Here is a 24,351-nt window from a genome sequence, read left to right as displayed (position 1 = left end):
TCAATAACCTGCAAACCAGGTCAACTTGACAGCAGCTTGCTCCCTGAATGCTCCCCTACATGATGAGCAGGACATCTACGTGTGCAGTGGAATGGATTCACCATGTGGAGACTTCCAAGGAAGATGCTGGGCTCATCCCATCCCACAACTCACTGCTCCATTGAAGCCTTGGGACAGAGGAGACCATAAAGCTCATCTCTATTGGTTTGTGGCAATATGGGATGGTTAGCTCTTTGGTTCAGGAAGCAGTGTTGTTGTGTATGGATGAAGGGGCGCTAAGGGATCCTCTGATGGCCTAATGCAAACCCACTGAGCTGGCTGTGAGGAACAGAGTTCTCCTCAAAAGAATGCTTTTCATGTAAATTCAAAATTTCAAGAACGGCTTTGAAAATGCTCATTCCATTCAAAACTCCCCTCTTCTACATGCTCTCTCCCTCCCCCACCAGTCCTGCTTACTGTTGAAGACAAAGTTCACGCTGCTGTGCCTAACATCCATACTGATCACCACTACACACTGAGATAAGACACGAGCAAAGGGAGATCTGCATGCTTACTGCATTTCTTCTCAGGTGCAGATGTAACTGTTACCTGTGTGGATTCAATACTGAAGGAGGCAGGCAAAGTAGAAAGGCACAAGCCAGCTGCTCTGAAAGCTACTCCTGCCAGAGCTCCTTGTAGCGCAGAGCTGGGTCCTGCTTAGACACGCTCAGCTGGGACTGGGGAGACATGCTAACAATGGGGAAGGCTTGGTTCCCTGGCACTCAGTCAACATGAACTGAATGGCTTCCATGGGTGCCAGCTGTCAGGGCATGGGGGGTAAAGCGCTGTGCACCATACGGGGGGCTGAGAGCAGCCTGCATGGAGACAGCCTCTGAGCTGCGGACATTTTGGGTGGGACAGTTCTGACTGTGGGGCTGTAATGTTTAGCGGCTTTCCTTGTGTCTAGCTGCCAATGAGTAACACTCTTGTTTCTGGTTTTAACAACCCCAAATTACCCTCAGCCAATGTCTGTTGAGGGAGCAGAATCGCCTCCAGTCTGGAGAAGTGCTTCACACCAAGGATGCCTGTGTCCCAAGTGGCAAGGGGAGCGCACCAGCAGCTGCTGCATCCGGGACTCTCATAGTCCCCTTCTTCCTCCAACTCCCTGTGGCCCCCAATTGTGTGACCCCGACTTATTTTTTTCCCCTAGGTGCTCATCCTGAGTGATTGTCGGTGCCACTCTGTCTGTGCCGCTAGATTCCAGATCTTCTCCCACAGCTCTGAATCTGTGGAGTGTGGCTGCTGTGGGCGCTCAGGAGAGGAGAGGGTTGGCATAAGGAAGTGCACAGTTTCTGGAGCTGGGACAATGCCAGAGGCCACTGGGCCCTCTGACTCTGCACCAGGGTCACTGAGGTGTCATCTAAGGAACTCAGTCAAGGTCAGTGCCCAGCTGAGGTGCTTGGTCCTAACTTACCTATTCTAACTCCAAGTTCCTAAGTTAGGAAGGAGCTCTGTTAGGAAGTAAAGCCTTTCCTCCAACTAAGTAATTCTATCCTGAGCTAATAAACTATTTGTCCTATAAGTAAGTGGTATCTTACTCATATTACAATACTTATTTGTGCACCCATTATGAATGCCTACTTTATAATTTCCATGAATATTTCAAGGTTAGATGGTATTTTGATATTTGCATCTCCACCTGAAACATGAACCCTCCCACCTTTCATTAACATTGATCCCACGGAGTGGTTGAAAACCAGTCTAGACAGGTTCCGCCCCAAGTCAGCACCTTCTTCACATCAAATGCACACTCAATTTCCTAGGCATGGTGTGGCCAGAGGAGAAAGCTTACCCTGACTGTTCTATTCACCATCATTTGAACACAAATGTTGAAGAATATTCTCTCTGCCTCTCCACAACTTCCCACTGCCAGGCTAAACTAATTTCTTTTTACAACAATATACTTTTAAAAAAGTTACTCATTTCCCCCCAATTCCTTGTATACACCGTTTGTTGATGAGACTCTCCTGCTTTCTTCATCTCTCACCTCTTCTCTCTCCCTCTAAACAACGATCTATCATCTATCTATCTATCTATCTATCTATCCGATCTATCATCTATCTAATCTATCTATCCGATCTATCATCTATCTATCTATCTATCCATCCGATCTATCATCTATCTAATCTATCTATACGATCTATCATCTATCTATCTATCTATCTATCTATCTATCTATCTATCTATCTATCTATCNATCTATCATCTATCTATCTATCTATCTATCTATCTATCTATCTATCTATCTATCTATCCGATCTATCATCTATCTAATTTATCTATACGATCTATCATCTATCTATCTATCTATCTATCTATCTATCTATCTATCTATCTATCTATCTATTGTATTATTTATGGGGATGGGTGTATGTGAGCCATACTAGTGTCGTGGTCAGAGGACAACTTGTAAGACACTTCTTTTTCTTCTTCCCCCATGAAGACCCTGGGACTCACACTCTGGTTGCAGGCAGGGTGGAAAGCACCCTTCCGTCCTGAGCCCTCCTAACACCTTTCTTTTGTGACCCACTGCCTTTGATTACAGTTACTGTGTGCACAGACATGGGGGTGTGGTGGGGGAACCACAGGGGAACAGCCTTCCTAAAGTGTCCTCCTTGATGGTTACCCCATCCCTTTGCTCTTTATTCTGCGCCCTAAAGGGAGTGTTCCTGACCCACTTACAGGTGTCACGTTCGCCCCAGGGTACTTAGTGATAGGCCTGCTCCGGTTGCAGAGAAGAGGCACACAAGGCTATACCATTTCTGCTTTGGCCTATTAGAAAGCTAAGACTTTGCTATGCTATAATGCATCTATCCTTCTTTGTGCGTGATAACAATTTCAGATGTGGCCAAGAAGTTGTGGTCTTAATTTACCTAATCATGCCCCACAAAGCATAACAGCTGTTTAGTACCTATAACTTTTTTAATTTGTAAAAAAATGAAGTGTGTGTGTGTGTGTGTGTGTGTGCGCATATCAGCAGAGTATTGTCATGCAATGCGTATTTTAACAGGCTTTTTAGGTAACCTTTGTGCATACCACTAGTCGGATTTGCTCTTACTGGTGAAATAAAAAAAAATCTACCCAAAGTTTTCTAATTTATCAAATTTTCTAAAATGTGGTAGTTTTCTACTTACCTAAAGCTTTCTAAATACTCAAGATCTCCCCAAACCAAAGTCAAGCTCTACTACCACTAATAAATGAGTTTAAATACTTTAGCAGTGATATGTGTGCAGGAAATGGGGGAAGAGGACAAACAGAACACCCGTTGAACCTCTGTTTGTTCACAGATACCTGTGAGATGAGAATCTGATGCTCAGGACTTTGGTAATTTATCACGATCATAGGGGAAGAGGCTCAGCTGGGGTAAGGCTTAGCACGGACGGCCGTCCACCAATTTCCCTGTGTTACACACCTCAAGCTCAGCACGACCTCATAGTGGCTGATGAAAGGAAGAACAGATTTACTCACGTTATTGTTGGTCACAGCAAAGTACTGCAGATTGGTCAGGTACTGGATTTCCTCGGGAATGAAGGTCAGATGGTTATAGCTTAGATCCAAGTAGTGTAGTTTGGTGCATAGAAAAAGCTGCAAGGGCAGACTCTCGATGTTGTTGTGACCCAGGAAGAGCTGCTCCAGGTTAGACAGCGCTCCGATCTGCGCGGGGATGTAAGCAATGTTATTGTGCCAGAGCTTCAGGCAGGAGAGGCTCGGGAGGTGCTGGAAGCTGATGATCTCCTCTACCGTCTTGAGGTTGTTTTCCTTCAGGTCCAGCTCGTGCAGGTTGTTCAGGCTGAAAATGGAGTGGGGGATGCGCTCCAGGTCGCAGCTGAGGAGCTCCAGGCTTTTCAGATTGACCATCTTCTTCAGGTTGTTCAGCACAACCAGTTTGCTCCCCTCATTATCAAGGGACAGCTTCTGCAGGGAGGGCAGCAGGTCTGTCACCACCTGAGGGATCCGGGACAGGCTGCTCTTCAAGTAGAGGGTCCTCAGGTTCTTCAAGTCCTGGAAGCCTTCCAGGTGCAAGCTGCCCAGCTGCTCCGGGAGCACGCACCCTGACAGGTACAGCTCCTTGAGGTTCTTCAGGTGGAACACCCAGCGTGGGATCTTCCCCATCTCCGTAAATTTCAGACGGAGGATTCTTAAGTTCTCCTCTAGAAAGGCCAGGGCGGGGTGGTCGACCACCAGGGACGAATGGTACACGTGGAGCTCCCTGAGGTTGACGAGCTGAGCGACCGCAGCTGGCAGCTTGACCTCCGGGATGAGCTCTAGGCTCAGTACTTCCATCTCCGTCAACTCAAAGACGTTATCCGGGAGACCGTTGAGCATGAAGAGATGCAGCTCGATCTTGTCCTGGGAGTTTTTCACGAGTTTGTTCTTCAGTCTCTCCACGGTCCACTCGTTGTTGAGGTTGATCTGTTTCAGTTTGTTCTCGCTGACCTCCGACAGGAAGATGGAGAAGCGCTTAGAGTACAGGGGGTCGTACTGGTCAGCCAGGTGGAGGATGAAGGCAAAGTCGTTCTTGACATCGGGGATGTCACTGTAGTTGCTTTTCTCCCTGAGAGCCTCAAAGGAGTACTGTTTCAAGGAACTCCTCAGCATCCACCACAAGCTGTAGGAGGACGTGAGGCCGTAAAGCATCACCAGAATGACGTAAAAGGAAGCCAGGACCTTGAAGATTTCTGCCAAGGAGTAGACACACTGGTAGCGCTTATAGCCTGTAAATGCCTGCACATCGATCGAACAGTCGATTTCAAGAGTTATGTAGCTGAGAAAGTAGGGGACGTAGGTTATAATAAGGACAAACAGGATGACTTTGACGATGATCTGCTTCAGGTACACCCGGTAGATGATATCCCTCTGCTCCACGTGCAGGCGGAACCTCTTCACTTTTTCAAAGATGGCCTTGGCTTGTTCGCCCTCCTTCTTGTCCAGGACGCTAGAAGTTGGGCTTTCTATGCCAGGCGACTCCAAGCCTGGCTGTGGGTAGGGCAATGACTGCTTGCTGGCGTCAATGTCGGCAGAGCCCCCTGAGGTTGAGAGCAAGGTTTTGGACTTGGAGAGCTTCAGGGGCCTCACGGACTGTTCGGCCACTGTCTCTGACAGGGCGCGCGTGGTCCACGGAGAGTCGAAGCACTTGTGGAGGATGGACACAAAGTGTTCCAGCCTCGAGCTGGTGCTGGGGTAGTGAAGCCAGAAGTTGCTGCAGGCTGCGAAGATGAGGGTGTGCAGAAGCACCAGATAGGGGAAAAACTTGGCGAACCAATGGAGCTGCTTCTCGTAGCAGACAGCATCGATGTAGGAGTACTGCTGCCGGTGGAGGTCGTTCTGGATACGGAGCGGCAGCGGCAGCGGCAGGCCCGAGTTAGAAGACGCGTTCTCACTGGCTTTCAGGAGGTCCCAAGGCACAGCGCACTGATTGTCAAATTCCACCTTGCAGGGAAGACAGCACAGAACCCTGCTCTGGGTGAGCTGCAGGGCTCCGGCCAGCACAGCCACCAACAGCATGATGAGGGTGATGTAATACCAGAAGACATCCCACCACGGCTTCAGTATGTGGTAGGATGACTGGGCGTCTGCTAAGCATTTTAATTCCGTTAGTGTAATCATGACTCCCTTGTAGAGAGGAGAGGCTGGGAGGAGGAAAGAGAAGAGATGTTGCTGAAACCTTTGTCACGCCGTTGTGATTGTGTGTGCTTGTATATGGAGGTAGGGCCTCGTGTAGCTCAGCCTGGCTTCAGACTCACTGTGAGGCTGATGCTTTCCCCTAAGCTCGCCATCTTCCTGTCTCCACCTTCCAGTTGCTGGGATTACACTGTATGCACTACCACAATGGGCCAGAGTGTGTGCATTTAATGAGAAGGCTTGTACACACTTTATTCTATCTACTCAGCAAGATCTCACCAGACAGGAAAAATCCACGGACTGATGGGGGCGGGTGCATGTAAGGCTTCTGAGTTTATCTCTAACCTAAATCACACCGAACTATAAAGTCCCTTAGTTTGGGGACCAATTGGGGGCATATCTATCTATAAAAGGCTTCAGGGGCAGATCTGAGGCAGCTCTTCAGTTAACCTTCTGTTGTATTTTCACTCCAAGGCTGTGCTTATATTATGTATCTACCCTCTAAAACCCTGAAGAAGCCCCTTTCTAGAGAGAGCCTGTGTCTGGAGTGTTCTTTACCATCGAAGGGTTGTTTCGATCCCCCCAAAAGGGCCTTTCTATGCAAGCCCTGCTTCATAACAGTATCCTTCAGGCTTGGAGGACTCCGCCCACTCCTCATAAGGCAAATGCCACTGAATGAATTTCCTCTTTCTCTCTGGGCCTTCACTATGTAACTTGACTGTGAAAACCTGATGGCAGTTAAAAGAGGAGAAACAACAGCAATGGTTTAAAAAGGAATGGTGAGTGGAAGCCCTGAAGAGAACAAAGGGGCTTCATGTTTAATGGGACTGCACAGAGGTGAAGGGACATACATTGACAGTGTTGCCCTTTGCTGATTATTCTTACCTTTGATAACAAGGTGTATTTTATTTTTTCACATTGAGAAGAACTCAGATCTTTTAAAATAAATGATCTCATCAGTAATGTTTTCTGTGAACCCTTCTGGTGTGTTCATGACACTCTGGGTCTAGGGTGAATTTCCTGTTTATCCCACATAACCTTCTGGGGCTAGGATGATGGGCAAAGTTACATGATTGCAGTGAGGCCGAGGCAGAGTGAGAATAAGGGTCAGATTCCCTAAAGTATCTCATCCTCAAAAACATCAATTCATCATCGCTTACCCTATTTGTGTTTAGAAACACTAATTACTAAGATCCACATCACCTCTAAGAGGGCAGAGTGTTGCTTACAAGGGACTGTTTGGATCTTGCATGGCATTTGGTCAGACAACAGAAAGAAAATCACAGTAACTGGCAGGGCATCTACCCTGTGTTCAAGGACTTCTTGCCTCCTGAGTGGTAGGTAAGTCATCACCTTTCCAAAGCCCCAATGACTCTCTAGGTGCCATTTCTCTGGGACCATCCCAGAGAAGCCTCTTTGGTTCTCCTGGAGAGACCAGTACCCAGCCTTGAGTCCTAGAAGTGCTGCAAGCTAAATCCCAGGAGCCTGTTACGGAGGCTGCTACAGGTCAACTCTCTCCCATGTTGACATCCTTGACATGTCCTGCCCATCTGACCACATATTCTTGCCAGCTTTTCCACTTCTTAAGCCACCCCTTGATCCCTTGTTTTTCCTCCCAGAATGGATCTCTCTGGGAATAGTATCTTACGTATCCAACTTCCTCTGCTCATCTATAAAATTCTACAGGGCTTCCGTGCTTTACTCTAGCTTAGTAGATCTGACCCCTGACTCTTTACATCCTGTCTTCCTCTCACTGCAGCTAATCTTGCTCTCTACCCTGGCCCCGAGAGAATTACACCATGGTAACAGAACGTTCTATTAGTCATTTGACCACAAAGTACCATGAACTCAATAGAAAGGAATCATAGAAAATGTTCCTGGGTGAAATAACATAAAAATGTCTTTATAGATTTTAGCCTAGTGTGCATACTTTGAGTGGCAACTGTTTTGCTCTAATAATGACCCAACCTTTGGCCATGTTAACTATGATTCCCAGATAATTTGGGGCCAGCAGTTTTGTTCCTATTCAGTTAGATCCTACTTAAAACCTAACACTCAGTTCAAGATGAAATAGGACAAAAAAAATGATGAGGAGTGGTTACCTTAAACCATCCCCTGTGTAGGACCACGAGGAAGGGGAGACAGTCAGCAGGGACAGAAGGGAACATTTCTGTGACATTGGACACCTGTGGATCAGGCACTACTGTGGCAACTGACAGAATAGCTGGGCTGCGTGGTCATGGTAATGAAATAAGACACATGGTACAGAGGCTAGGCCTGGGATAATGGTAATGAGGCTGCTAGCATTCCCTCCAGAAAGCATGAGGAGTGTCACTGGACCCTCCGCTGAGAGTCTATCTCCCACTCCCAATCTTGTCCCTCCCTGGAGCTATACAGTTTTGGGATGCGCTAGTACAAGGCATGGGGGGAAAGGGGGGTTGGAATGGGGAGAATGGCGAATTAGGGGGCTGGAGGACAGGACTTTTACAACATTGCAAGCTTGCAGTTTGCTAGTGTCAGGTTTCTGTGATTTCTTGTCTGTCTTTCTGTCAGTAAACCCAACAAAACCATTGGTTTACCAAGCAGGATTGATCTGTGGGTACCTCATCTGGGTGAATGGGTAGTTATGTCTCCTCATAAAAAGTAGCAATGTGCACCTCATGGACGAAGGGATGTGTGGGTTTGTTTCAGCGACAGAACCAGATCAGTAGAAGGTTATAAAGAAAGACGTGTTTGAGGGTGAAGGATCTCATGTAGCCCAGGCTGGCCTAAATTTAATAATGTAGCCAAGGCCGACCTTGAATTCCTGGTAGGATTATAAACGTGCTACTGTGCAAGGCTAGAGTCATCTAATTTCAGGTCTCTGTGCCAGCTGGGTCTCGATGGATAAAATGACTGTCCACCAGGAACACTACAGTGGGATTTCTTATAATGGAAAATAAGAGTAGATCATATCTCTAAGGACAATTACAGCCTGAGTTTATGATCTTAGTCATTCCCTACAGTTCTCGAGAGTTATAGTCATTTAATATTTCAAACTGATATGTGGAGAAATAACAGCTCAAGCAATGATAAAAGGATTTGACACGAGTAGATTGCTCAGCAAAGACTTCAATCCGACATTGACCTGCTCAGCACTGTACACATGACATTGACCTACTCATCGGCACTGTACACATTTATACTTACTATTATGAAGGAAAATGAACCAAATCAGGTATGCTTCAATCGGGAGGTCTACACCTTTTGAAGTTTCTCAGACACACCATCTCTGACTTTGTCTTCATTCTATGAGAAAGCAAAAAATATCTTGGAGATACTGTTTTCAGAGACACTCTCCATCAAATGCCACGCTGGCATATATTTTGTGTGGGTTGCCACCTAGGGTAGGTCCTGTTAAAGCTCTACAGACGGGGTCTCTCCCACGTGCATTGAACTATACCCTTGCTGAAATTTCAGTATGCTATATTTAAAAACTCACTATAACACTTAGCCCTTCCAAACTATTTTACTCATGCTAACTTCTTGTCCAGTCTCATAGGCAACATCTTCCCTGCATCTGTCAGCCTGCTTATTGTACCGTGAAATTTCTATACCAGCTTAAAGCCATGTATCTGCTCAAATCAGAATTTACAGTGTTATGAAACGTCACAGGGTAATAACATTATTTTCACATGGGGCTCAGAAATACAGCTGTATTTCCCTGACGTGATATCATTAGATACAGTCAGCCTTTGTGTTAACATTATTTTATCTTGAAGTTGGATAAGCTGAGCACATGCTCTGCCATTGGGCTTCATCCTCAAGTTTCAATAGTTTTAATGGAGCATAGAAATTATGTTTTGGTGTCCATGGAATCTTCTTGAGAAGGGTTGGTAAAGGCTTATATTTGCTGAGAAGATATCATCCTTTAAGAACATCCTGGTTAGGTACTTAGAACCCAGCAAAGGATGTGAATCCCATTTATGCTCTCTTTAGGACTACTCCTGTGTGGACTGGTATTATTGGGTATGTTTGAAATTTTTTTCGGGCTTATAAAGCCATGTATATAGCACCATCAGTTAGAAATCACGGTAGAAAACTGGGCTGTTCTGAGGGCTAGAAAGCACTTTGAATGTGTGACTTTGTAATTGCAGGGAGTATAAGGTACCAGGGGAATGGGTGTGACTCAATGGTAAAGCGATGATAGCGTGGGTAAGGCCCTTGTTCAATCCCCAGCCCAGGAAATAAAAATGGATATCTGAAGCTGGGTAGGGAGGCAGAAGCAGGTGGATCTCTGTGAGTTCAAGGCCAGCCTGGTCTACACAGCAAGTTCCATGATAACCAGGGCTATAGAGAGAGAGCCTATCTCAACAAAACCAAAAAACAAGCAAAAGGTCTTGCAAACTTTATATGTCCCGGTACAGGGGAACGCCAGGGCCAAGAAGTGGGAGTGGGTGGGTAGGGGAGCAGGGCAGGGGGGCATATAGGGGACTTTGGGGATAGCATTTGAAATGTAAATAAAGAAAATATCTAATAAAAATGAATAAATTAAAAACCGAGCAAAGGAGGATTTGATGCATGAAACATTATTTTCATAGTCTTCTACTGCATTGCAGATATGGATTCATTGGGAAATTCTACTGCACTAGGGAAGCATCATGGCCAGCATGCTGCCCGACATCACAGTATCTCTTAGACAGCAGATTCTCAAAAATATTACGGGTACCTTTTCTCTATCACAGAAAGAGATATAAAGCCAGAACCGATGGCAATCGTGTAAAATAGTCTTAAGGAGGAATTGCGACGCATGAACTGTTCAGAGGACCCCAAGCCCATAAGGTTTGCCCTGTTTATCCCATCAGGACATTAACTGTAAACTTTCTCCACCTGGCTTTGAAAACATGACCAGGCATGACTACGCTGCTTCTCACACATGTCAGAATTTGTGAAGGTAGGATATATGAATGTGGCCCAACACACGTTGTAGGTGATATCAAACCTCAATGTCAAGTTTGGATACTGGCTAAGTAAGACTCCTCAAATCAGCTAACCCATCAGGTCATCAAATTCCTTTGATAAAGTTCTTATTAATAAGATCAAATAAAAATAATTTATAGTTAATATCCTAATTTATTATCTACATTCAAAGTGTATTTTATATCACACCTTTTTTTACTTAAACAAGGCAGGAAGACACACACTAGGTCTTCTTCATATGTTATAAACATGAAAGTCTGGTCCAAAGAACTCACCTGACCCAGTGTAACACAACCTTCAGGGACAATTACAACTGGAACTCAGACTGCAAGCCTTGTCGGCACCAGGCCACATGACCTCAGTAAATCCAGTTAACTATGCCACGTCTCAGTGTTCTCGAGAGCTAGAGAAAAAGCTATTTAGCTCTTTGTCTGGCATCTGCATCAGAACTGAGTTCTATTATAGTCCCAGAAACAAGGGTTCAAGTGTTTTCTGTGACTTTTCCAGTTATAAAGTCACAGACTTCCTAATATGAGTCCCCAGCTAAAGATTTCCACTAAATGTTTTTGACTGAACTAAGGCTTCATCTTTACTTCCTTCATCAGGGTTCACAGATGCAGGGAAGGTCTGAAACCTTCCCGTATCTAATGCTGGTTTTTCTAATTGATGTGTTTAGAGTGGGCGCCATTATGCCGGTGAACACGGTTTGTGCTCCGACCACATATTAGCAAACAATGAGGGGGACTCGGTCCAAATGAGATCTCGGTTTCTAACACACAAATGCACTAAATCACTTCAAAGAAATAATGTGAAGAGTAATGGATTTTATGGTCCCAATCCCATTCCTTCGACTTTTAAATCTCATTAAAAAGTCATCAAAGCTCTTCAAAGCATATGAATTCATCTGACAACCTCATCCCAGTGTCTCTAAGATGGGAATAACAACACTCAAGTTAGGCATCTTGATTTCCCAGTAGTCCTTCTTTTACTTTGAAACCATTTCCAAAATAACTAGTGAAAATAAACAAGGATTCAGAGTCCTTAGATGCTGAGAACTTGATGCGACCTCAAAGGCCTGGCTCCCGAGAAAGAAAGCAAGGTCTGGGTTCCCAGTCTTGGGCAAACCATTAAAAGTGAGAGTTTCTTCCACAACAGTCTCCTCTGCATGGCCAGGCATGCCGGGTTACCCTAGGCCCCCAACAGTGGGGCCACCAGCCAGGGACTGAAACCTCTGCAAATACGACCCCAATTTTGTAACTGATTATCCTAAGAACTTTGTCATAGCAACAGAAAGATAATGACCAGAATCAGCTGAGTTAAAATTTATTTGGACCTAGTAAGCTCGGCCAGAGGTTCAGAAAGAAATGAGTCAGATGCATTCACATTTTGATCCTGTGACACTGTAGATCTTACAGTTTTCAGCACATTAAGATATTTTAATATGCAGGTGCTAAACAGAGGGAAAACATTCAGACGCCTGTGTGTGGTATCACATTCACAGTCACAGTACAAGCAGGAGACGGCACAAGCAGGACACAGAGCGGGGGCTCCGCAGCATTTGGGTAGAAATGTTTTGGCTAACCGTTCTCTATTTTGAATCTCCATGCCCCAAATCCCAGGAAGATCAACTCATTGAGATTTTATGGGCCCTTTCCTTCCCAGATTTGGCCAGCCCAAAATGTCCTCATACAATAGTAAGATAGCTGGTTCTAACACTTGAACCTATACAGCTCTCTGTTCAAACAAACCACTTACTGAGGTAGTCCCAAGGCTAGACCAGAAGGGGAGAGGAAGCTGGCTGTACCTCTCGGGAGCAATACATGCATAGTTATGCTCCAACAATCTTCTGGCCATAAATGATTAACACGTCTTTTTTATATGCAAAGCATACTAACCGTGGTGGTTTGAATAGGCATGGCCTCTATAGATTCATGTGTGTGGAAGCTTAGCCACAGGGAGTGACACTATTAGAAGGTGTGGCCTTGCTGACAGTGTCTCTCTGGAGGTGGGCTTTGAGGTCTTCTGTGCTCCAGCTCTGCTCAGTGGGACGCGATCTCCTTTCACTGTCTGCTGATCCAGATGTGGAACTCTCAGCTCCTTCTCCAGCACCGTGTCTGCCTGTATGCTGCCCTGCTTCTCGCTGTGATGACAATGGACTGAGCCTCAGAAACTGTAAGCCAGCTCTAACTAAATGCTGTCCTTGTAAGAGTGGCTGTGGTCTCTTCACAGCAATGAAACCTGAGACTCTAACCCTCCTGCAGAAGTTTCACCCACCGTGGCATCAAGCTCTGAGTTGAGACCAGGATTGTGCCATCTAAGTCAAGTCAGGATGCTATGGGACATCACGTCTGGCTGAGAAAAGAGAGGGGCACTTCCGAGGTTACCATGATTAAGGGACTTACACATGAGCCCTTTAATTTGTACCGTGAAATTGAGTGCTACTGACAGCATTGTCCTTCGTCTGATGTTTGGTCCTGAGATCATGTCTTTTTTTTTTTTTTTTTTTAAGCCTTTGTGTGTGAGGTGCAGAAACAAGGAATTAAAAAAAAATCTTCTAAAAGTTTTTTTTTAGGGTTCCAGACAATTTTAGACAGGAAGTATTTCTTCTAAAGCCTGCTTAAAACCTGAACATTCCTTAATCCATCTATCTCCCAACACTTGGATCATTGTGGCTATAAAAGGAGCCTCCAGTGCTCTGCTGAAAACTTGCCCTCAGGTTCCCACCTGCAGCTCATCTGCTGGTTCTTGGGTTCCAAGTCGGTGAGGGTTTGTTGAACTTCCTGTCCATAGAAAAGAGGGTAGCATTCTGTACCCCCCCCCCAGTTCAGCTTCCCAACTGGTCCTCAACTACCAGGAAGACTGTATCTTCGGACCCTGATATTGCAGACTCTTGTGAGGCTATGCCAGTGCCTGGCAAACATAGAAGTGGATGCTCACAGTCAGCTATTGGATGGAACACAGGGCCCCCAATGGAGGAGCTAGAGAAAGTACCCAAGGACCTGAAGGGGGCTGCAACCCTGTAGGTGGAACAACAATATGAACTAACCAGTACNCCCTGAGNTNGNGTCTCTAGCTGCATATGTAGCAGAAGATGGCCTAATTGGCCATCATTGGGAAGAGAGGCCCCTTGGTCTTGCAAACTTTTTATGACCCAGCACAAGGCAAGGCCTGGGCCAAGTAGTGGGAGTGGGTGGGTAGGGGAGCAGAGGNGGGGGGNGGGGTATAGGAAACTTTCAGGATAGCATTTGAAATGTAATAAAGAAAATAATAATAATAATAATAATAATAATAATAATAATAATAATAATAAAAAAGATTGTATCTTCACTGAGCAGAAAGGTCTTCTCTGCTGGCTGTGTGCTATGCCCCTTCCATGGATGTCATTATGGAAGTACGTCAAGATACCAATTTCTGCCATTGTTAATTGGTCTATCCAAAACAAACAAACAAACAAACAAACCAATGAAACAAAAAAACCCCACCAAATCTCAGTATCTAAAATAAACATTTGTTTCTCAGGATTCTGTGGAACAATGAGCAGCTTTGCTCCACATGGCGTCTGCTGGGATGCTGGGATAAAGTGCTGGGGTCGCTGGGCTGCACTCGGGCCACTGCTGACCCAGAGGCCAACCTGGGCATTTGACTAAGGCCTTCCCAATGACTAAGAGGTCTTTAAGCTGACCTTCAATGGGGCTGATTTCTGAGAGGAAGTGCCACAGGTCAGATTCTGATGTTCTGTGTCACTTAAGGCTCTACCTTGGAAATGATGTTCAGCCCCAAACAGTAACAGGGCCTTAATCCACTGTGATATGCCATGACGGTCCAGGGAGGGAACAGGGCCTCAGACAAGAACTCTTTGAAAGGAATCATTTCACTCTGGCAAGCGCAGAACAGAACTGTTGTCTAGGTGTGGAGGGGTGGTCGGATGGGGAAGGCAGGGAAGAAAACCCTCTGCGAGCACATGAGTCGGAGCGTCACAGAAAGAAGCTGTTACCAGTCAAAAACCAGAAAACGCAAATGGAGGCAGGAAACAGTCACTTGGCAATTCCCTAATTTGCTTTGTTAAGCAATCATAAGTAATGTTTTAGATAAAAATCACTTTACCCATTGGAAGCCCCAGGAGAAAGGTACTGAACAAATAAATTCAATTGAAATCCCAATGGGCATGGGGCATTTTTGTTTGTTTTTGCGACGGGATCTCATTACGTAGCTAGCTTTGTCTGACCTGGATCTCACTGCAGACTGTGTTGGCTTCCCTCTGCCTAACTTTGTGCTGAGATTACAGTGCTCTACCATGGCCAGCTCTAAGCTGATCTGAAGGTTAAAGAAGGTTGCTTTAATCTGTTTTTACAGGCGCAGAATACATCACATATTAAATTTAGTTGAAATGCTCTGTTTTGGAAATATTGATCATCAATGCATTTAGAAGGCTACTATATCAACCACTTTGAATCTAAAATATTACATTGGTTTTTGGCCTTGGAGGTTTTTTTTTTTTTTTTAAGATGGGAGTTTGTTATATAGCCCAGGCTAATCTAGGCCTCAGGATCCTTCTGCCTCAATTTCGTGAATGCTGGGGTGGTAAATGTGTGCAACCACATGGACTTTAAAACACATTTTAAATAACAGGAGATGGAGTTGTGTTATTGGAAGTTACTGGTGGGTGGGTAGTTCTTACAGAGATGGCATAAGTAAGAAGCCAAGCTCAAACCCCTTGTCACTTCTCAGTATTTAAAAAAAATATTTTCCTGACCAACTTCCCAAACCCCACAATATTCTTAATAATAATAATCAATAATAAATGGGGCCACACCCAGGCCTTCCATAGTCTCTTGTGACTCACATACTCCCCCTCAGGTTCCCATGCAGAGGACAGCAAGCATCTGTAGGGACTGTGGCCTACTATTCACAGTGCAGTTACAGGGACTATGGAATCCAGAGCCCACTCTTTATGGAATAAATAAGAAAACCGTTCAGGATCATTGAGTTACTTCTCCACAGACAGAAGTCCCTGGGTTATAGCCCAGGGACAGGCTTGAAAACACTATTAATAGTCTTCCTTAGACACCCAAAGCTGCAAATATACTCAAGGAAACATCTATAATTCTCCTAAAGTATAAAAATGAGAGATCTTAGATCTGGGCTAGACCAATTATTATACCTTAAATCCTGATTCATTTAAATCCTTTCTCTAGTGTTAACATTTGCATATTCAATTATGGAGAGCAAGCACGCCACAGCCAGAGGGAGGAATGAGGACTGGGATCCTGCTGAACACGGAATGGAAAGTGTCACGCCTCTTCTCCAGACCGTGTAGCCTGGACCAAATAAGTGGGAGGATGGGATAGACCTCGTAAACTCTGCGAGGGCCTCTTGTGTGAGCTCCTCATGTTCTTAGGCATGAAGGGAGTATGGATGGACATTCCTGCACAGAGGCACTGAACGAAGCTCGGAGCTCGGCCTACTCGCACTCCAAATACTTACAATGCCCGCAGTGTGCCAACGCATCTAAGTCTTAGGGAAACAGAGGCGGACTCGACAATGAGCTGTGCAAGAATCCCAGTGTTAGAATGTTTGCCCAGCATGTACAAGGCCCCAGGCTCAACCCTCAGTTGCCGGGTCTCTGCCCTTAAGTATTTTACCGAGGAGGAGGAAGAGAAGAAACAACTGCCAAGCAACAGCCATGGCAAGATCAAAGGCATGGTGAAGACTGCAAGCCTCGAGAGGACGGTGCTGGCTTGCTAGGAGGACAGTCATTAGAAGAGAGACTAAAACAGAGTCAGCCTTCGGTCACCCAGCTGAGGAAGACCACTACAGGCAGAGAGAGCCGTAAGCTTGGGGGGGTTTGAGGATCAGAAAGGGTGCACTCTGGCTAAAGCCAGGAGCATGGGGCAAGGAGAGTGACAGCAAGCCTGCAGCCAAGGCACAGAGTTTGGATATGAGACAACTCAAACAATGGAGAGGCCGCCAGAGTCAGGAGCACCTGAGTGCAGACTCTGCTAGCGTTCAAAGACTTGCTTGGCTCAACAGATTCCTGTGGAAACACACGCCCACATCCGTGGATGTTTATCTTTGTTTGAAAGAGTTCTAACACCAGTAAACATCAAATTTAAAGGGCTGGAGAGATGGCTCAGCGGTTAAGAACACTGACTGCTCTTCCAAAGGTCCTGAGTTCAGTTCCCAGCAACCACATGGTGGCTCACAACCATCTGTAATGGGACCTGATGCCCTCGTCTGGTGTGTCTGAGGACAGTGACAGTATACTCACATACATTAAATAAATAGATATAACTTTAAAAAAACTTAAAAGGATATATATATATATATATATATATATATATATATATATAATTTTTTAAAGAGAAAAGAAAGAAAGGGAGGGAGGGAGGGAGGGAGGGAGGGAGGAGTCAGAGGTAGGGGATACTTTTAAGGCAGGTGTTGCATTCACCACTCTGGAGTCAGTGATTTCAGTGCCCACAAACACTCTGCCACAGAGTTAACAGGGCATACCTTCCATAGTTGTGAAAGAGGACTCATGTCTGCTGGAAGCAAGAGTGCACAGGCTTATACTTCTGACTTGCCCACTCAAGAAAGTTACATTGTAGAATAGAAACATGGCAGATGGGTTACGTGAACAAACCCTGGGAGCTGAGAATGGAGCTCACCTGGTAACAGTGTCTACCCAGAAGGCATAGAGCTGGGTTTGATTCCCAACAGGGCATAGAGGCATGAGGGTTAGAAGTTCAAGGCCTTCATTAGCTACATAGTGAGTTTAAGATCAGCCTGCCATCCAAGAGACTCTGTCTCATAACCAATCAACCCATGGAACAACAAAAAGGATAATATGCCCAGATCAAATAGGCAGTCATGGATGCTAAATCTCTCATAGATTATATTATATTCCATCAGTCTTTAGTGATGAAACCAAACAAAAAAAGGAATCCATTAAACACATACATTTCTGCTTACAGAACCCACAGAGGGTGGGAAGATGACATTTTAATTAAAATAACACAGATTTAAATTTCTGCTTAATCAGGCTAAAAATATCAAAGTGATTTTACTCAAAACATCTGTAAGCATGGCAATCTTTTTCTGTATCCCTTTTTGCCCCAAGCTACTGACTAAATTGTAATAATCTGTGCCATGTGTTCACCACTGGAGATGTTCATCTTACCCTATGAATGCTGGTCAACCGGAAACTCTGCAAGTAGTTTTGATCCGAGGAATGCCTGAAGAGAAACCATAAGCACATTGTTATATTTTATGTATCCTAGGACTACAAGATCATTACCCCTTTACATGGTTTTCAAACTCCCAACATACTTAAAATTTTTGTGAAAAACACAAAATTCAACTTTCAAAAAGCATGGGTCAGAGATCCTCTGACCTCTCAGTAAAAGCCTAGCTGACACTTGGGGAGACAAAGCCCAGTCTAACCACAGCGGAAATTCACCAGGCGTTTAACAGAGAATGAAACATTGTATCCGAGGCACATACCCACACCATAGCTCTGTCTTTTTAATATTTTTCCATCTCCTACAAGTAAAGATATTGATATTTCTAGGAGGGAAAAACGGAGAAAAAGTAAATATTTGAGATTTTTTTGTTTCCATTGAGTTTTGTTATTTTGTTGCTCCTGGCCTGCAACGGACAGCGAGATGCCATTATAAAATTCCCCGGCATAATTTCAAGGTTTCCTTTGGAATCTTATGGGATTTTTCATGTTGTAAAGTCTCCAGGCATTATTTCTGATAAAAGCATTATGAGTGTGTCACAGTTTTAAAAGCCATTCTCTGTTTATTAGTAACAATGCTACAAACATCTCTTAAACTAGGCTCAAATGGTAGCCCTCCCTTTTCTCTTCCCCTTTGGGAATCAAACCTAGAACCTGTGCATTCTAAGCAAGCCCTCTACCATTGAGCTATACCCTCTTCTTCAGCTCTGTTCACACAACTCTCTTGTATAGAATTCTAAAGTAGACTCCTGGGCCAAAATGAGATATTTAGTCTCTTATATGTAATGTCAATCAACACACGCCCCCCTCCAATTATACCAATAATCTTTCTGGCAAGCAGTATATTAATTGATTTCTGAACAGATTAGGAATTACCATTGAAACAACATTTAAAAAACCAAAACCAAAACCAAACCTTCTCTAATTCCACACATGAAGAAATATCTTGCTGTTGCTTTACTGTGCCTGCTGTTAACATTGGGTTGAACAAACCCACCTGTGACTTAACAAGCCTCACTCCTCTCTATACAAGTTCACCCAAACCAGAGAAGTATCCTGTGAAAGGAACAGATGCAGAACTCAGCAGAGGCTCTCAGGATGAAGACATTGCTGTCAACTAAAAGCCACAGTGCCTGGTGGCTCCATTTCTTTATCCAGACCAAGAGAACCATTTGGGCTGATTTTAGAAACCATAGCTGAACTTATCCTCTTTTCTCCTCCTCAGCAGAACACAAAAGTACCAAGCTGGAAGGACGAATTGTGACAATCCTAAATGGCTGTGCTGCTCAGAATAGAACAAATCACACACTTTAGGAAGGATAAAACGGGACAAAGACTGTCTCGGTAATTCTGACAGGCCAGCTGCAGAGACTGGCGGCTGTGTCTCTGTGATCCAACTCACTATGCTAATGGGTTCCCAAACTAGCTTCATCTTTGCCACTCCCAGGCAGAGGCAGGACACACACTTGTATATTTTAACTTAAAAACTCAGCTCTGGGTCAGCCTAGGAATGGACTGGCAGATGTGGAGACCAGGAGGCTGAGACTGAATGTTCCCTCCTGTCTTCCAAAAGGGACATAGAAGGGATGTGGAGGAAAATACTTATTTTCCCAAGTGACTAAGGATTAAGGATGAGCTTTTTTTTTTTTTTTTTTTTTTTTTTTTTTAGGTTTTTTGAGACAGGGTTTCTCTGTGTAGCCCTGGCTGTCCTGGAACTCACTTTGTAGACCAGGCTGGCCTCCAACTCAGAAATCTGCCTGCCTCTGCCTCCCGAGTGCTGGGTTTAAAGGCATGCGCCACCACCGCCCGGCTAAGGATGAGCTTTTTGATAGAGAAACAAAAGGTCCCAAGGCTCTGACTGCAGAAGGGCAGGAATCTACACACTTTTGCTTTCTGATTGGTAGGGATGGCAGACACTGACTGCACGCATGCTCCTGAGTAGTAGAACAAGGAGCAGAGACAGTTCTGGGATCTAAATACAGGCTTTCATGCATTTGAATTTGCCTTGAAGTGACAGCTGCAAAAGAAAAGATGAAAAATGGAGCAAAAACAAATCAAGAACCCTTTTTCTGGTAGTTTTGTAATGGTGGGGGTGCCAAGCCCAAGGCTTTGACCATGCTAGACAAGTGCTCTACCACTGAGTATATCCCCAGCCCAAAGCTCACAATCTCCATGGATCTAAAGCACAATTCTATGACATTAGTATGCACGTTGCATCCCAGAAATGGCAGCAATCACACCACCATACTCTATCTTGTGCAATCTATATTTTAGGTTCTGATTATGTAAATTCAGACTCCCACATCACTGACTTGAAAGATTCCAAAGCAAAGACTTAAAAAGGGACATTCCAGATGGGCATGGTGACACACTCCTTAATCTCAGCACTGGGGAGGCAGAAGCAGGTGGATCTGTGAGTGGGAGGCTATTGTTGGTCTACAATCTAACACCTGTCCTGCCTTGAGGTCCCATGGCACCATCTCTGGAAGCTGCACTGACCTCATTGGTTAATTTCCTGGCTCTATTGTGTCTTCCTGGGGCATGCAAATATTTCTCTCACACTGCACTATGGTGTACAAGTTTAGCTAATACCTCAAGTTTTTTATGAACTAATGTAACTAATGTAAGTCTCTTCATTACCTGTATCCCAGGGATCTCTTCCAGAGTATTATCAATGGCTAGATGAAGGAGTGTTGGTAAAACCTTCAAGGGAGATTTAGAATATATGACTTCCTCTAGTCAGCTGGGTCTCTGAGAACTGACAGGGCACAGGGTTGAAGGGGCTTCTTTGCTACTTTGTTCCCATTCAGCTCTCAGCTCTCATCACATTTTAAAATGTGATGGGCTGGAGAGACAATTCAGTGGCTAAAACACCAACTGCTTCTCTAGAGGACCTGGGTTCAATTCCCAGCACACACATCATGATTCATAACTACAATTCCATTTCAAAGGGGTCCTCTTTTTGCCTCTGCACACAAGGAATGTACAGACAAACATGCAGGGAAAATACTCAAAACACATAAAATAATAAAATAAAATTTAAAATGTGAAGAATCATCTTAAATGGCACTGAAGTTAGTCTGCCCAAGAGACAAGTGCTTAGGCAACCTTGTGTGGTGCCGAGGCTGGCCTTACGGCTGAGGGACATTTAGAGTGCTGTCACCCATGTGACTGGATTTCATTACCCAGTCAGGAACCAAGAGTATGGAAATGGCTTGGTTCTCAGAAAGATATACAAGCAGAGGCTGGGTACACGTTGCATGAAGCAGAGAAAGGAAGGGGGGTAGGCCATGACTGGGGCCAAGGCCTTCTCATCCTCCCACAGTGAGTGCAGTCATGGGAGGCCGAGGTGAAACCTCACCCTTGAGGAAGCATGCCTGCCATGTTCCCCACTAAACATGACATTCCACAAATCTGAACACAGAGCGGCTGTCAAGCTTAGCATGACTGGCTGCATTATCATGACTGCACGTCATTTTAAATCAGTGATGGGCGGGCCACTGGACGAATGCTACAGCATTCCTAAATGACCTCAACATCTTGTGAATTAGGATCTCAAGATTAGTCTTTTGCACAAACTAGCCTTATGACATAAGAGGGGAAGTGCTGAGACCACGTACGAGCTCGCTGTCTTCCAGGCCAGAGGGCTGTCTGCCATGCTAAGCTGGGCTCAACTCTTAGCCTGGCTTCTCCCTCCAAGACCACGCATTCTGGGAGGGAAGGAGCTTTGCTTGTCTTCTCAGGGCCGGCAAACTCTCTGTTCCTAAACACTGTAGTTTTACAACCCCATGAACTAAGACTCAGCTGACAATGTCTCATGTCCTTGGGATAGTTTTCGTCTCTTGGAGCAGGTTACTGGTGATGACCACCGAGAGGAAGGCTGTGTCTGCTACGTCATGCTCTTGAAGGGAAGACAAATATCACATGACAAACTGCAATAAGCCTAAGGCAATAGGACAAAGCTTAATGAGCTTAAGGCAATAATACAAAGGCTCAGTGTTCACTTATGGGTAAATGACCACACAGCACAACCTTACACAGTTCTTTTTGGTTTTGAGACAGGGTCTCATATAGTCCTCAAGGGTCTCAGGCTGACCTTGAACTCCTGATCTTCCTGCCCCTCCCTTCTGAGGGCTAGGATTGTAGGTATGTATCAGCAAGCCTAGTGTGTGGTGCTGAGGATCAAGCCCAGGGTTACCATGGATGCAAGCCAAGCATCCTACCCACTGAGCTATATTATTCCTAGACCACAAAAAAGTATCAAGATGAGCACCTCCCCAACCTCCCCAAATCGGCAGTTACACCACTTAACTACTGTTCAACTGCATCACAAGTATCTGGTGATGTGCTTGGCTGCTCAAACTGTTTTTAGAGCTGTGAATTCAGGGTTTGCTTTTGAACCTGAGAACTAAGAGTTCAGGGTATAGGCAAGGCCTAACTACAGCAGTCTCAACCGCAGCTGTGTGGAAGGGATGCTGGACGATGGCGAGGCACAGGTAGCCATTCACTGTGCACTCGATGCGGTCCTCTCAACTCCATAGGTTAGAAAGTGGAGTTTATTAGTTATTTCCTGTTCCCATAATAAAATACCACAACAGAGCCATTATGGTTGGTCTATGCTCAGCCCAGGGAGTGGAACTATTAGAAGGTGTGGCCCTGTTGGAGTAGGTGTAGCCTTGTTGGAGTGACAAACCAGTTGGAGGTTTGTCACTGTGGGTGTGAGTTTTAAGACCCTCATTCTAGCTGCCTGGAAGCCAGTATTCTGCTAGCAGCCTTCAGATAAAGATGTAGAACTCTCAGCTCCTCCTGCACCATGCCTGCCTGGATGCTGCCGTGTTCCCACCTTGATGATAAACGACTGAACTTCTGAACCTGTAAGCCAGCTCCAATTAAGTGTTGTCCTTATAAAAGATGCCTTGGTAATGGTGCCTGTTCACAGCAGTAAAACCCTAACTAAGGCAAGAGGTAACTTAAAGAAGAAAGAGTTTCCTTGGGCTTATGGTTCTAGATGGTGTGGTTAGGAGTCGACCATGGTGGGAAGCGGCAGGCATGATAGCAAAGTAAGATCTGAGAGCTTATGTGCTGTATAAGCAGGAAGCAGAGAGAGCAAACTCCAAGTAGGTGAGGCCTTAAGTTCTCAATGCTATCCCTGGTGACAGACTTTCTCCAGCTAGCCTGAGCGTCCTAGACTTCCTCAGACAGTAACATCCACTGGGGCCCAAGGATCCGAATGCTTGAGACCAGAGAGGACATTTCTTATTTAAATCATCAGAGTAAAGACTGGAGAAACGCAGAAACTTGTATGACCAAGTTCTAAAGCAAATCCAGAATTCACACCATCTCTGAGAACATCTGCCTCATGGCCTCCCCCGAAGAGCAGTCAGAGAGTTCTACAGAGAATGTAGCATCTCGCTCTCTGCACTCTAGAACAAAACCTTTAGAAAAGAATAGGAGGTACTTGACAAATGGTTTTTCCTGATCCACGACTCAGTATTTCATCTAATGAAACTCAACAGTAGGAGCTTCTGCGCCTTCCTGCCTGCCCATTAAGTAATTGGGTTTGACATGATAGATAGAGCAAGAATGCATACTGCTTACACAACCTCATACCAAGAAGCCCTCTTCTCTAATAACAAGGTGGAAAAACCCACACTTATCATTGAAATGATAATGTATACAGGGCTTTGATGCCTGGTATATCTATTAAGATGATGTTAAAGTAACACAGTACCGTGCATTTAAATACAGATTTTCTGAATGGTCTGATAAAGGAGCATCACATGCCTGTTTCTTCACCTAAAACCTTGAAGAACACTTAGGAAAGGAAGCAGAAGGGAGGTAGCAGAATGGCTAAGGCAGTGGTCTGACATCCATTTCTATTGGCTGGACCATAAGCTAAGTGTAAACTCTCTAATCTACAAAACAGTTCACTACTATTTATATTACATAAAGATGGCTTTTTATCTAATAGAAATGTCTTAACAGTTAAGGCAACTGTCACTCAAATGCTTAGCACAGGGATGGATACAAAGTAACAACCAACATAGTAACTTATTAACACAATGGTAGCTTTATAACAGGCCAATCTGTTAAAAGGATGGCCTCATGCACTGTCCCCCAGCCAATCAGCCTTGACAGTGGGGAGCCCAGTTTTCCACAAAAGTTTGAGATTTTAATAGCAGACTTGCAGTTTGACCTGTTATCCCAAAATGTGAAGTGTAAATATACCTTTTCTCAATTATTTATTACATGGACCAGGATGTTCCAAAGCAGAAACAAAAACAATAAACTGTGTTGTAACATTTGAAGCAGTGGCTGGTACAAGTCATTTAATGTCTGTCTTTTTGTTTGTTTGTTTTTGTTTTTTAGAGACAGGGTTTCTCTGTATAGCCCTGGCTGTCCTGGAACTCACTTTGTAGACCAGGCTGGCCTTGAACTCAGAAATCCACCTTTACCAGCCAAGAGTGCACAGACTTTGAAGACTTCCTGTGTAG

General features: G+C 44.8%; 1 protein-coding gene across 2 annotated transcripts in view; it reads right to left on the bottom strand.

The window, feature by feature from the left end:
* Lrrc8b (leucine rich repeat containing 8 VRAC subunit B) overlaps window positions 1-24,351 on the bottom strand; it is a 66,883-nt gene that overhangs the window by 3,710 nt on the left and 38,822 nt on the right. For both annotated transcript variants that reach the window (XM_021210578.2, XM_029545175.1), the window contains exons 2-4: window positions 17,798-17,852; window positions 8,851-8,949; window positions 3,508-5,669 (exon numbers count right to left, since the gene is read on the bottom strand). In XM_021210578.2, coding sequence (XP_021066237.1) covers window positions 3,508-5,646 — 2,139 coding nt within the window. In that variant the 5' untranslated portion in view covers window positions 5,647-5,669; window positions 8,851-8,949; window positions 17,798-17,852. The remainder of the gene's footprint in view (window positions 1-3,507; window positions 5,670-8,850; window positions 8,950-17,797; window positions 17,853-24,351) is intronic.

The sequence above is a fragment of the Mus pahari genome, chromosome 13 (genome assembly GCF_900095145.1).
Source record: "Mus pahari chromosome 13, PAHARI_EIJ_v1.1, whole genome shotgun sequence".
NCBI lineage: Eukaryota > Metazoa > Chordata > Mammalia > Rodentia > Muridae > Mus > Mus pahari.
The sequence above is the reverse complement of the archived record's forward strand: the minus strand, read 5'-3'. Positions and strand labels throughout refer to the sequence as shown.